The sequence below is a fragment of the Bos taurus genome, chromosome X (assembly GCF_002263795.3).
Source record: "Bos taurus isolate L1 Dominette 01449 registration number 42190680 breed Hereford chromosome X, ARS-UCD2.0, whole genome shotgun sequence".
NCBI lineage: Eukaryota > Metazoa > Chordata > Mammalia > Artiodactyla > Bovidae > Bos > Bos taurus.
The window spans coordinates 54732762-54748143 of NC_037357.1; the positions used below are offsets into that span (position 1 = coordinate 54732762).

A 15382-nucleotide genomic window follows, 5' to 3' on the forward strand; every position below is an offset into this window, starting at 1 on the left:
TGGCATCACATTATAGTTTTGATTTGCATTTCCCTCATGAATAATGTTGTTGAGCATTCAAGTGTTTATTGGCCATTTGTATATCTCCCTTGGGCTATTTATCCTTTTGTTATTGAGTTGTGTTTTTTGTATATTCTGGATACTAAACCCTTACAGATATATGATTTGGAAATATTTATTCCTGTTCCATACTTTGTCTTTTCACTCTGTTGATAGTGTCCTTTGATACATAGAAGAGTGAATTTTAATGAAACCCAATTTAGCTGTTTATTTCTTTTGTTGTTTATGCTTTTGGTGTCAAATATGAGAATCTATTACCATGAGGGTTTATTTACTTTTAATAGCTTCATAGTTTTAGCTCTTACATTTAGGTCTTTGATCCATTTCAAGTTAATTATTGTATATATGGATTAAGGTAAGACATCCAGTTCATTTTTTTATATGTAGATATTCAGTTGTCTCAGTACCATTTGATGAAGAAATTGTTGTTTCTCTATTGAATATTCTTGGCACCATGACCATAAATGTACTTTATTTATAGACATTCAGTTCTACTCCATTGATCTATATGCCTATCCTTATGTCAGTACTACACTGCTTTGATTACTATAGCTTATAATAAGTTTAGAAACTGGGTACTGTGAGTCCTCCAACGTTGTTTTTTATTTTTAAGAGCATTTTGGCCTCTTCTAATTCCATGTGAATTTTAATCAGCATTTCTGTTTGTACATATTGGGATTTTAGAGATTGCATTGAATCCATAAATCATTCTGGATGCTATTGCCTTCTTAATTGTCATTGTTACGACATTTTTAACAACAAATACAAATACTTGAGTGTTCTTGTTAACCCTGTGGCATTGTTACTTCTTTGTATTTTATCATTGTAGTCCAACATGAAGAAACAACATATATTGCAATTGCTTTGAAATCATCGATTCACCTGTATGCATGGGCACCAAAGTCCTTTGATGAAAACACTGCCATTAAAGTGAGTGGTCTCCATTTTCATTGGGCTTTCTTTTGAGAAATTGTAAACAGAACAGTATTTGGAATATAGTAGGAGAAATATAGATGCTATTCTTCTACAGTTAATGTAATTTGAATATACCATGTCAATAATTATCATTTAACCCTTTTCTAGACAATTTGCAGGTACCAAACCAAGGGAGAATGTGAGGGAAATCCCTGACCCCTCCCCTTACAGGAACTCCCTACCAGCTCCTCACTCCCAATTCCTGTAGTTAACATGAAGAACTCCTCTTCTAAAGCCACAAACACAAGCTTTGGGTGCTACCCCAATGACTTGAAGCTGAGAAAGTCCCTTTTCTCTCTTAGTGAGGGGTGGAGAGCAGAGGGAAGGTAAGGAAAGATGTGACAGTGGTAGAGTGGGGAACCCCCTGGTAGACGAATAAAGGAAAAGAAAGCCTTTGCTCTCATGACCAGGACTATAATAGGTGGGAGTGGGGAGGAAAGGGTGGCTCTATATTCCTTCCAAGCTGGATCTCTAAACACATTTCTCTCTAGAACTATTACAAGAAATGCTGGTTAGGCTTATTTGGATTGCAAGTACTGTTTCCGCCCTTATTTTGGTTTAACTGAACTTCTATGGATCAGCCTCATAAGGTAACCATTTAGTGTCCCAAACAATTAAGTCGCTGATGATTTTTAATCACATTTCATAAACTGGAGACTATTTTTATCTTTATTATCTTTTTACAGTGCTTCAGAACTCAACATAAATAAAATTATTCTGTGTTTATTCTGTATTAATAAAGACTGATTAATGAACCAGTGGTACTTCATAGAATCCGGTAGCTTCTTAGAATCATCTGAAGCATTTGTTAAAAGTTTAGACCTCAGGCGAACTCCAGGCCAAATTAGGTTTGGAATGGGGCCTGGGGAATCTGTATTTTTAGCAAACATCCTAGGAGATTTTGAACTGGTTGGTCCATGGAGTTTTTCAAAGCACTGATAGGGACACATCATGATAGACCCCAGTAAGGTATTCATGAAATACAATCATATCTTAGGTTAGGATCTGTTTACATATTATATTTTATAGACTAAAACATCACATGTGTACAATATAGATGGGGTAATGTTTATGGCTGCTCCTCAAATGTCTGAAAGTGAAAGTCACTCAGTTGTGTCCGACTCTTTGTGACCCCATGGACTATACAGTCCATGGGTTCTCCAGGCCAGACGACTGGAGTGGGTAGCCTTTCCCTTCTCCAGGGGATCTTCCCAACCCAGGGATCGAACCCAGGTCTCCCAAATTGTGGGCGGATTTCTTTACCGGCTGAGCCATTTGTACAATAAATATGTTCTTTTATAAATAGCACAGACTACTATATAGATAGTCTGGGCCTGTCCTGACACAAATCACATCCCTGATCTGATCTCCCTAAATTGGACATTGGGTCAGTTGTCAGTATTTGGATATGGGTTTGTTCCTGGGTGTCTGCTGATTGGTCAGAGCTGCCTGGTATGGAGCTGGGAAGCAAAGAAGGTAAGTACCAACAGTCTGTCTGGCCTGATATACAGTTCCTTGTCTAAATCCTCACTCCAGTTCTTGAATCCCACCACATGAGTTCAGTATGGTGAAACCTGTGATGCCCAGTCCTCTACTGTGACCTGAACTTGGCAATGTATCCTGTTTGGCTTTTTGTTTCCTTGGACTAGGAACTATAATAGCCTAGAGTACACCCAGTCTATGGTAGGTTAACATGTCTGGCCTTTCTCATTCCCTACCAAGTGTGCATTGATCAATCAGCAGACTCCGAAGGAGACTACATGTCCTATGAAGCCTATATACGAATATTGGCAAAAATACAGGCAGCTGATCCAGCAAACCGGTTTAAGAGACCAGATGAGCTCCTTCATTTGCTGAAGCTCAAGGCAAGGAATTTAAATACAGCACATAGGATACAAGGCCATATAAAACTCTTATGATTTTTGAAGATTTGGCCTTTGAAGGAAAACTCAATATTTAGAACCTGAATATAATTGTTCTTGTTGAGTTAACAGATATGACAAGTTGTAATACATAGGTCTCTAAATGTATTATGTAATTTTAAAAATCATTCTGGGTTCTATACACCTGTTAAGCAAACGGGCGGGAGAATTTTCACCTTAGACAGAATGTCATTTTTGGCCTTTTGGCCATATTTGGTTTTATACCTACAGGTGTTTCCAACACTTGGTCATAAGCCAGTGACAGTTGACCTGGCTATTGGTTCTGAAAAAAGACTAAAGATTTTCTTCAGCTCAGCAGATGGATATCACATCATTGATGCAGAATCTGAGGTTATGTCTGATGTGACCCTGCCAAATAACGTAAGATCCCTGGAAATTATTGTGTAACATAATTTGAGTATTTCCAACTGTGAAACTCTTAAAAGGTTTAAAAATACGAGTAACAATATCTATATTAGAACTGAGACCTAAAAGGTAAGTATTGAGTGCCAGAAGGTAGTAATGGATAAACAAAAGTCACTGATGGTTTCTTAGTCCAGAGTGCTAAGTCCGTTCTGCAGATAGACTTTGTCTGGCACAGTGATGTTTTGTATTTGTTTTTAAATGAACCACCTCATGCGAAGAGTTGACTCATTGGAAAAGACTCTGATGCTGGGAGGGATTGGGGTAGGAGGAAAAGGGGATGACAGAGGATGAGATGGCTGGATGGCATCACTGACTCGATGGACATGAGTTTGGGTGAACTCCGGGAGTTGGTGATGGACAGGGAGGCCTGGCGTGCTGCGATTCGTGGGGTAGCAAAGAGTCGGACACGACTGAGCGACTGAACTGAACTGAATCCCTAGTTTACACTTAAAATCTGGATTTCTATTGAAAAACCAATGATCCAACATTACTATCTGGCCATAATCAACTGGAACCAATTGGTGCCTGCCCACTTTTGGATGGAACATATGCTATGCATTCTCTATCCATCCATGTTTATGTATTTATAATAACTGGCCCTCTTAGGCATATGAGTTTATAACCCTTGCTTTTAGTTCTCTGCATCTCATTATGCATTATTATGTATATGCCCTTTCTTTATCCAGATTTTAGTAAACTATGATATATAGCAAGTTATCATAAAGTATTCTCTTATAGTATACTTTATACTTAGAATTTCTGATCAAGGATTCAACACTTTAAAAGCTAATGCATATCAACTCTCAACTCTTAAATAATTATAAACATGAAAATATGGCACAGCATCTAAAATATGAATAGTTGTAAAAATACTACACACATCATTTATATAAAGAGCTCAAACATAACATAATACCTCACACACTCACACACACAATATACATATAATGGTAGAAATGACATTTTTTTCCTATTGAAAATTATATTAAAAAGGAAGAGATGAATCAACAAATCTTTTTAAATTCCCCATTTTGTCAAACACTAAAGTTTTAGCAGTTTAGTGTTATACAAAAGTCCAGGAGAAAACTTTTTTGTACTTCTGAATCACTTTTGCACAGTTTTTGCAATCACACATTGCACAGTTTTCAGAGTTATCTCGTATATCTCTGACAGATTACACAGAACAGTTGTCAGATCATTAATGGAGGCTGTTTTTTCAAGTTTTGGTCAGATTTAACAATCCAATTAGATGGTCATTCTGTTGTCACCTATGATTATATAAAAATCACAATTTATAATGTCAAAAACACTGAACCGAGCCCCAGACAAAGCCACTTAAATATGAGTTCAGGTAAGTTTTAGTATAAATATTATAGTATTCTTCACTTGGAAGGTCTTCCATCACTTCCTGCATCTTATTTTTTTTACATCACATCATGCGTTATTGAAAACCTCAGTATTGATCCAAGTTAATACTTACTGGAAAAGTCATTCAGGAAGATTGAATTCTGTGTTCAACCTGACTACTAAGCAAGAAGAATTACTTTCTTTTCGAGCAATCTGTTAATTATTGTGGAAACAATGAGAGAAGAGGATTTTTTTTTCATCATTTTCTGGCCTAATTAGGATACCTTAAGTGAATTCAAAAATAGAATTTTTAGCTAAATGCCCTAGTGTCTTGACCCATTAAAAGAGAAAGGACTCTAATATAAGGGAGGAGAGAGTGTCTTCTGAAACAGGATGTACTAAAAATAATTTTTCCAACAGTGCTAGATTACAAAAGCTATAAAGCTACAAGGGAGCTATGTGTGCTAAAAGAATATCTGATTACTTCAGGAATCATCTGAGAAGCAAGAGAATTACCTCTGATGCTTTCTGATTTACAGCAGCTCAGCTCTATTCTAAACAAAGTTTTTGAGACAATCTTTTTTCTTGCAATTTCTTTTTCTCTCTTCCTTCATCTCTTTTCTGATTCAGTTGCTCATGCGAGTGCCCAGGGAACGCATTAAAATTGCTTTTGGCCTCTGGATCCCCATTTTAGTTTTAAGAATTGTTGTTGCTGAGACTGAGGCATGGCCACAAGCACTTGGCCTGAGTGCGCTGGGTTTGGCAAGTATAGTTTCTGACATTTTTCCCCTTAAATTGCTAAATTGGAGACATGATAAGAGGAATTGATTGTTCATTTTTAAGGGAAATATGATTAACGTGACAATATCTATAGTTTGGGCGTTTTGTCACATTGTTTTGTGCATCATGAAATTTAGAAATTCTTAGATATTTCTTAATATTTCATCACCTAGTACCTCTCTGAATTGAAGATATTTTAAGATTATGTAAATTGGATAATAAATTCTATAATTTTTTTGAAGGGAGGATGACTGTTACATTTCAAGCAGTGAAGAATATTATAAGGCTGTTCCTTCTAAATATTTAAGCTCAAGCTATTTTAGAGTTAATTTTCTATTTCTGATTTGAATGAATTGGATGATAACCAGTGATTTTGTATTTGTTAATTGGTTCATTCCTTACTAAATTTAGTATTCATTAATGTGCTAAAATGAATCTGAAATCAAACAAGTGATGTTTCTTCTATCATTATACATCATACTTAGTGAAATTTCAACAAATTTCTCTGTTAGAAATATATTCTGCTTTTTACATATATAATTTTTCTCCTAAAAATATAGGAGAATATTAAACAATAACAACCTTATGACATAGGGAAAGCTCTTCTCAAGTGTTGGATAGCATGCTGTTTAGTGCTAAAACAGAAATTTCTCTCCTCTCTGTACTTTGAACCCCTCTTTGGTCTTTATTGTTCATCCAAGCTGCTTCTATTAAAGTAGTAGTGATAAAATGTTGGACATATAAATCCTTATGGAACATAATTCTAGCCCCTGGAAATCATTATACCACAGAATATCATCATTTTACCTGATTCCTTGGGAATTGGCGTGATGCTCACCTTCAATGCTGAATCCCTTTCCGTGGAAGCAAATGAACAACTCTTCAAGAATATCCTTGATGTGTGGAAAGACATACCATCCTCCGTAGGTATGTGGAAAATTTTTCTCCTTTCATATGATCCCAGAAAAGCTTCTATTTCCTAAAGTGTCACTTTTTCTCAAGGCATCTAGGGTTAATTTGGGGTACTGCATATTTACTCCCTTGTAAGATAATGTATATGTTTTTCTTATGCTTAATGATTTCACAAGGCTACCACAAAGAGGCTGATTTTGGCTGTCTTAGTAGTTCATTTTCAATAAGCATGCAATTAAAATAAGAAAGTGATTATTTTCTATAATAATCTATCATTTTATTTTAACTCCTTTTGCTTGCAGATTTTACACAGATGTTGAAAATGCTTCATTCCATAACATTGATTTGGGGTTTTTACCTTTATCTTAAGAGAGTGCCAACTAATATAAGAGAGGAGCCAAATATTTCCATTTTGTACAGTCAATAGTGTTCTGTTTAGCCAGTAATATTCCTGTGAAGAATCAAATACAAACTGCTTTTGTGACTCATTGGTTGTCACTAAGATTTCATCATCCTTCATTTACAAAACAGATAAATATGACTGACTGAAATGCTCTTAGATACTACCCAGATGGCAACACAAAGAAAACTGCCTTTTCATCTTCATTAGACCAGGGAAAAATTTTTTTTTCTTCCTGACCAGCACAGGACTACCAATCTGGGAAATCTGAATAACTTGAATCTCTCGTACATGTCTCTGAGGCTTGATGACTACAGAGGTAATTCTAAATAGGAAACAGAATAATGCCTATAAACAGCAAAAATACTAGAGTAGAATGATTTTGTTGAAATGTTCCTGGAAGGAGGATAAGTTTAATGAAGCAAATAAAGGAAAAGGGAGAAGAAGAGGGGGAGAGAGATAGATAGAAGAAGGAAGGAAGGAAGGAAAGAAAAGAAGAAGACAGAAAGATAAGAGAGAGAGAGAAATGTAGTCTATCAATAAAAAGTTAGAAGCTTCTGAAATCTCTATAAAATGGCTAAATGTGGTCCACATGTGACTTTAAGGACCAGTTTGAGAGAGCGTTTTTAATGGACATTTTTTCACTATGGATGATGGCACATTGCATTGCATCTGCAGAGTCCTTTCTTTTTGCATACATAGTGTTAAGGAATGTCCTGAAAACATCCAATTCCTTCAAAAGGTAAGAACTCACAGAAGGTTTAAAACCATTTTGTGAAAAGAAGTAAATGCTTACAATATAATTGACAGATCTGGGGCAAAATAAACTGAAAATAATGCCTTGTTCTAACTTTTACAGTGGTTGTGATCAATTTATTAATCAGAAATTAGAATAAGGAAATTTAGCTCAAATGTGAAATGTAACCCCTATATTTATGTCAGTAAACAATGATAGGAATCAAAAAGATCTTAAAAAGTCATCTGCTACAGTTCTTATCCTTAGGCAAGACAACTTCCAACCTAAAACAGAGCTATTTTAAGTAACTAAAATTGAAAAGTACCTCTCTATATGTAAAATAAATTAGAGCACTATGAGAAGATATTTTGGTCTGTGTATTAAGGGTAATTTGAGAGCATGTAAAGATTGCTTTATAACTCTAATATTAAGGAAATCAATTGCTCTCTTTTTTTGTCTAAACATAACTTCTTTTTTAATTTAAAACTAACCCAGATCCAGATTTCCCCAATCTAAATTTTACATTTTCCTTTAGATATAATGAATGTTCTCACTAATAAGATCATTGCTTTGGATTTTTAAACAAATATATAGAGATGCAGCAATCATAGGAAGCATCATTAAGCATTCCCAACTAAATCATTGGATTCTATCTCATATACAAACTAGCTCAGTAGCTAGGTTAAGTGGCAAATTAATGTGCTTTAGAATCAAGGTAGAAATTATTTAATGCCATATGAACTGGGTACTTGGACTCAGCAAGTAGACTGTGCATGAAGTTTATAAATTTTGCTGTATGCAGTTGTTGAAAAAAATACTGCTCACCATGTCAGAAAATACCTTACAGTGTTAGCTGATTATATGGCTATTTACATAACTAGGTTTTCTGTTTTAAAGCAGTTGTCATAATCTTAATTGTCACTGAATAATATAAAGCAGGACCCAAAAGTTTTAATCTTAATAAAAATTTCCTAAGCAAGAGAAAGGCTTAACAGTGTCAAATTAGCTTTAGTTCTGTTTATAACATGGTACTTAATTGAATTACATTAGAGTTGCTAACGGAGAAGGCAATGGCACCCCACTCCAGCGCTCTTGCCTGGAAAATCCCGTGGACGGAGGAGCCCAGTAGGCTGCAGTCCATGGGGTCGCTCAGAGTCGGACAGGACTGAGCTACTTCACTTTCACTTTTCACCTTCATGCATTGGAGAAGGAAATGGCAACCCACTCCAGTATTCTTGCCTGGAGAATTCCAGGGATGGCAGAGCCTGGTGGGCTGCCGTCTATGGGGTCGCACAGAGTCGGACATGACTGAAGTGACTTAGCAGTAGTAGCAGCAGCAGCAGAGTTGCTAAAGTCATTCTTTTAGCAAGTCATTTTTTAACAGTTTTAATTTTGATGAGTTAGGTTTCCATGTATGTCACTTAAGCACAAGTACAAACCCATACAGGATATTGTACCCCAACTAGATTATAAAATAATGACTGTGAGTAGATTTGATTTTCTACAAAGGGGTTAACATTAACCTTCAGCTTTTTCTGTGGTGTTGGAGAATGTAAATACAAAAATTAACTTAGATCTAGTTATTCACTATGGTGAATAGTTGATCACAATGATGAGAGTACATAGCTAGCTTGAACATTCTGTTGAGCAGCATAATGGCCAAACTACTGACTTAGACGGAGGAAAATAAGAATGTATTCATCCAAACTGTAGTAATGTCCCTCTTAATAATCAAACATTAGCTGTAGTTATAATTTTCCATCACTGGCAGAAATATTTTGTGTTTTTCTGATTTTTAAATTTTATTGTAGCTTTTGAGTGTTCACAGAGAACCACAGGGTGGGGCCAAAAGGCCATGGAAGTCCGCTCTTCGCAGTCAAGGGTTCTGGAAAGTGAACTGAAGCGCAGATCAATTAAGAAGCTGAGATTTCTGTGTACCCGAGGTGACAAGGTATAGTTTACATACCCCAGTTAGAGCAAAAGTAAAGCAAGCAATGCAAATTAACTGAGGAAATTTATATTGTTTTCTTTCTGGCTATAAGTATATTTATGTTAATTTCCCAAATTGACATATTAATAATATAATAAAAATAAATTTGCAATTTGCATTAGAAACATTGATTTGGTAAATGATGAAATTTGGTTTCAAGAGAAATCAGTTTCAAAAATGTAAAAATTCTAATGGTGTTCAAAGCAAAACTAGCCTCTATTTGTTACAAATTCCATTATTGTCTGTGATGCGTAGTTCTTTTCACATTCATATTAATATGACATTTTGAAAGATAATGCTTGAGTAGATCTGCCTTTTATAGTTTTCAACATAATCCAATAACAGAAGAAGGAAAAAGTTAATTATGTTTGTTGAACACCTAATCATATAGTAGAGTTTGTGCTAAATACTTAAGAGGCTATCACACTTAATCTTCGTAAGTGGACATTATCATGTCCACTTTACAGAAAAGAAAAAGGAAATCAATATTTGGCAATTATTTGTGTAATGTGATCAATTTTAACCAATTCAGATAGTTTATATGGAAAAAATGAATTGTATGATATCAGAACAGTCCCTACATGTTGTGACAAATAATAGCATGAAAAAATAATTCTAATAAGACTAGGAAGCATTCACATTTGTAAGAAATTTCAGAGGATTTGAATTATCAGAACCCACAGGGTAAAGCACTGGGCATCAATAAAAGGTACTGGTTTACAGTATAAAGAGAGAGAATGGCAAGAAACCAATGATTGAGATCAGGTACATCTAGGATGCAGTCCCAGATCTAACTACATGTGAGAACCTGGAAGTTTGACTTGTTTTTCTGAACCTTAGTTTTTTCCATCTCAAAAATGGGAATATTAATAACTTGGAACAATTCTGTAAATTATCAATAATGTATATATAATAAGCATCTCGTAGGTCGACAGCCTGGCACATAAAAGGTTTTAAGTCAAGGGTAGCTAGTGTTGTTTTCATCATTACGTCACACACCTTCCTAAGTATATCCATTGTGGAGGTTGAAAACCTTGGTCCTAACAAGAATACTTCTGTTTGCTATTTATATTCTTGTACTGTCCTAATTTTCTTTATGGCACAGACCATATTTGCACAACATGTTCCTCTCTAAGTCAATTGGTTTAGCTGATAATATCAATCTATTCATGTCAGTCTATTACATGAAATAGAAAATTGTACCCAGTAGAAAAATTCAGTGGGCCACTTAAGCACCAGCGACAGTGTGAACTGCATCTAAATAATATGATATTTTCCATATATTAAAAGTAAAAAGAAAGCTAACTTAAGTAAAAGTAGATTTTTTTTAAATTGTTAATGAAACCAATCAAGAAATTTAGCAGATAAATGTCACCTACAAAAACTTAATTTTATTTAAACTATATGAAGTACAGTCATATAGAATATGGTAAAAAGTACTTTTTAAATTATAATTTTGGCTCCATAACTCATTTGAATTTGTATATTTTTAATCTAAGGAAATCTCTTTTTGAAATTGATTGATAACAGATAAATTGAAATGATAGTTGTACCTATCAAATATCAATTTGCAGTTATTAAATATTTACTGATATTGTCTCTTTCTCTCTTTTTAAAGCTATTCTTTACCTCTATCCTGCGCAATCATCACAGCCGGGTTTACTTCATGACCCTTGGAAAACTTGAAGAGCTCCAAAGCAATTATGGTGTTTAAAAGTTTCCAATGATTTATTATACTGATTATAAGCATCATAAATATACAATTTGCATTTTTAAATTTTCTGAGATTAAATGAGCATTCACTTTTACTTGTAGGGAAAAATTAAATCAGATACTTTACTTTTAATGTAGCACAGAATAGTTTTAATGATAAATGCAGCTTTATATATAAAATTAACTATAGCAAGCTCTATGTACTCCAATGGTGTACAATATCTTTTGCACAAACTTTTGTAACTTTTGTTACTGTGAATTCAAACATTACTCTTTGGACAGTTTGGACAGTATCTATATTCGGAATTTTACAACATGGAGTTAAGAACCTGTAATGCGTTAGATTCCAACAGCTTTCAAAAGAGTTGCCCCTGAATGAGGGTTTTTTTTCCCCCCAGAAAAAAAATCAAAATAGCAACAAACCATATACAGATTTGCCAAGTCCTAGAAAGAACCGAATGTTAGATTATGAAATGAAATAATAAGGACTAGGTATAAACCAGACCTAAGGCTGAACAACCTGCATGCCTGGAGAAAATACAGTGATAAAGGGGGAAAGGCCCCCCTTTTCCCTCATTGCTCCATGACAGTTAAGCCCACGGTTAGAGACCAGTTATGTTCTTTTCATCCCATGTTAAGCTGGTTTTCTCTTGATAAGGAGAAAGGAAGAAAGCCTAAAAATAGTTTTGATTTTCCTCAGAAAACCCCAAAGATTGTGCAATAACTATAAGAACACCAAATAATACACTTGCAAGCCTGATTACAGGACTGAACTCCTATACATATGTACTGTAGAATAAGTTGGTATTTTTTAATACTTTAAAGTAGGCGTCAAGTTCTGTCCCAAAGACAGATTGGTTGATTTATCAAAATTCTTATATGGCCAACAATGTGACTATCAGACAGCTTTGAGTATTTTCCTGATCCCAGATTAAACTGTAGGAAAACTTCCCTCCAGTTATTAAGCAAAAAATAAGAAATAAAACAACAAAAATTTTTGACTGCTAATACTTGTGTTTTTTCATGGTTCTATTTCTGTAAAATCAGAAATTAATCTAAAAGTGATAAGTTCATATGTAGGGACTTAATGTAATAGGTTAAAAGGAAAGATTTGGAAAAAAATACAACTTTATCAAATACCTAGGTCGCAAATTTATAGCAGTGAAAAAATCATGCTAGTCCATCACCCCTATATATTATAGACGCCATAGATAGGTGGCATTTGGTTTCGCCTATGGTAATTGCTACCTGGTGAAAAGCATCATTTCTCCATATCCCATCCTCCAATACCATGGTTAGTTCTGGGGCAATAAAGAAGCAACAGAACTACCACAAAGTATACCTCCACTATAATTCCTCTAGTTCTACTTCTAAAATCTGAAGACAGTGCTAGTGGATAATAATTTTCAAACTACCTGGTTAACCAAAATACAAAAGCAGCTAACTATATGTGATTTCATAATAGCACACTATTTCTTGGTACCTAGGGCCAGGAATGATGATTTGGATTTTCCTAATAACTTTTATCAAGATGTAGTAGCTCAATAATGAGAATTTAGGAAGAACCTGAATCCATGAATTAAAGATAAATGTGATTCGCATTTGTTACTGTGACACAATAATGTGATCTTAAAACTGGCTTATCCTTGAGTGTTTACAACTCAAAATACTTTTTTAAAATGCAGTAGTTTAAAGAGAAAACAAAACTTTTATGTCAATTATTTCCTTAGAATTAGTCTTCCTTTTTAATTTGTACACCAAAAAGGCCATGGGGAACTTTGTGCAAGTACCTCATCGCTGAGCAGATGGAGCTTGCTATGTTTGAATTTCAGAAAATTCTCTCATTTAAGTAGTGTGTAGAATCAAGTCTTTTAAAAATTCATTTTTTTCTTCATAATATTTACTCAGTTAAGGTTCAAAAATAAGTTTTATCTTAAATCATATTTTTAACACAGTAAGACAGTAAACTATTTTAGGAAGTCAACTCCCATTGTGCTCTGTGGCTGTCATTCTAGCAAATATACACAGTAGTGAACTGCATCTACAGAGGTGTCCCAAAGTAAATAAGCAAGAGAGATTGCAAATGTGTAATTGAGCGTTAAATGATAAGGTGCTAAGAGGAAAGGAAGCTAGGCACATACTAAGGCGAGATTAGATGTTGGATAGCCAACTTAGGAAGGACTGGAAAAATATTTAGTCATTTGTTGGTAATGAATATTTCCAATTTAGATGTTTAATCCATCTGGAATTTTTACATGCCTTTGCCAGCTGAAACAAGAAAATGAAGGAGCAATTACATTTCATAGTCAGTGCACAGTAAAGAAAAAATTGTAACTACACCTCACCTTGTAGCAGCAGCACCTGGAAGCCCTGACTCATCACAGAAGCATTGACAGGGATTCCTGGAAAAGCCAAATTCCCAAGTCCTGTGAGTTGAAGCATGAAAGTTCTGGCAGCTTGTGAGTAGCATTGGGACAGAGTACAGTTTATTTTAGTGTACTTTAGTTTTTACTCCAAAGCCCTTGTCCAAAATAGAAGAAATCATTGTAAACTAGAAATGTGATATATGCAAAGAGCTGACAAGAAAAGTTCAGTATGATTAGGTCTTTTGAAGTAAGGTTAAGCGCCTCAGGAAACAGAAAGGATAATCGTTAAGATAGTAGATTAGGCAAAAGCACAAATCAATACATGCATACACACAAGCACACACACAAACCATTTGAATGCATAAATTTAATATTTTAGTGCTACCAGTTTCTAGATAATTAATCAGTAAGTGTTTTCTGCCAGGACTTACTTAACTGAGACACTATCAATTAAACTAGGAATCATGCCACATGAATTCAATGGGATCTTTTAAGTACTCTTCAGTTCTTTTCAAAACTGTACCTATTTAAATCGATTTGTATTCAATATGTGCTCTAATTTTAAATTTTATAGAAATAATCTTTGAGACTGCTAATTGTTTCATCAGAAAACCTGCAATGAATCATTGTTCAATCTCTAAAAAATTTTTAAACGTACTGATTGATGTCATTGGATCTTTTAAGTACTCTTAAGTTCTTTTCAAAACTGTGCATATAAAATCAATTTGTATGCAATCTGTGCTCTAATTTTAAAATTTATTGAAATAATCTTTGAGACTGCTAATTGTTTATTCAGAAAAATTGCAATGAATCATTGTTCAATCTCTAAAAATAAAAAATTTTAAATGTATTGATTGATGTCATTATTTGAACTATACTCATCTAATACTTCAGAATTACGACTCATTGAAGGATTATTCATTTCCTTAAAGTATAATAATGCACTGATTAGAAGGTGTTAGGGGTTCTACCTATTGTTCCATTAGGAATTCTAGTGAAGGAGGGGTATATTAATTGAACCAAAATCTTTATGGGTTGTGCAGTAGTGGAATTAAAAACTAATAACATGGAAGCAACCTAGATGTCCATCAGCAGATGAATGGATAAGAAAGCTGTGGTACATATACACAATGGAGTATTACTCAGCCATTAAAAAGAAGACATTTGAATCAGTTCTAATGAGGTAGATGAAACTGGAGCCTATTATACAGAGTGAAGTAAGCCGGAAAGAAAAACACCAATACCGTATACTAACGCATATACATGGAATTTATAAAGATGGTAACGACAACCCTGTACGTGAGACAGCAAAAGAGACACAGATGTATAGAACAGTCTTTTGGACTCTGTGGGAGAGGGAGGGGGAGGATGATTTGGAGAATGGCATTAAAACATGTACAATATCATATAAGAAACGAATCGCCAGTCCAGGTTCGATGCAGGATACAGGAAGCTTGGGGCTGGTGCACTGGGATGACCCAGAGGGATGGTATGGGGAGGAGGTGGAGGGGGGTTCAGGATGGGGAACACGTGTACACCCGTGGCGGATGCATGTTGATGTATGGCAAAACCAATACAATATTGTAAGTAATAAATTAATAATAATAAAATTAAAAAAAAAAACTAATAACACATTTCCTCTAAATGTGTAAATTTTTACACAGACTCATGGGTATGAGCAAGGGTAAAACCTGAGCAAGTTTTAATGCTGACTCCTTCTCATCCAAAGAGTAAAAACTATCCAAGAGAGTAGTA

The 15382-nt window shown here is 34.7% G+C and overlaps 1 protein-coding gene across 3 annotated transcripts in view; it reads left to right on the plus strand.

Moving 5' to 3' along the window:
- The window catches only part of NRK (Nik related kinase), a 148682-nt gene that overhangs the window by 114301 nt on the left and 18999 nt on the right, over positions 1-15382 (plus strand). The window contains exons 24-29 of one of the 3 annotated variants that reach the window (XM_059883569.1): positions 890-994; positions 2758-2900; positions 3189-3338; positions 6302-6437; positions 9370-9509; positions 11167-11485. In XM_059883569.1, coding sequence (XP_059739552.1) covers positions 890-994; positions 2758-2900; positions 3189-3338; positions 6302-6437; positions 9370-9509; positions 11167-11262 — 770 coding nt within the window. In that variant the 3' untranslated portion in view covers positions 11263-11485. Of the gene's footprint in view, positions 1-889; positions 995-2757; positions 2901-3188; positions 3339-6277; positions 6438-9369; positions 9510-11166; positions 14478-15382 lie in introns of those variants that run through there. The other 2 variants (XM_024988310.2, NM_001191165.2) reach the window with 2 other exon arrangements.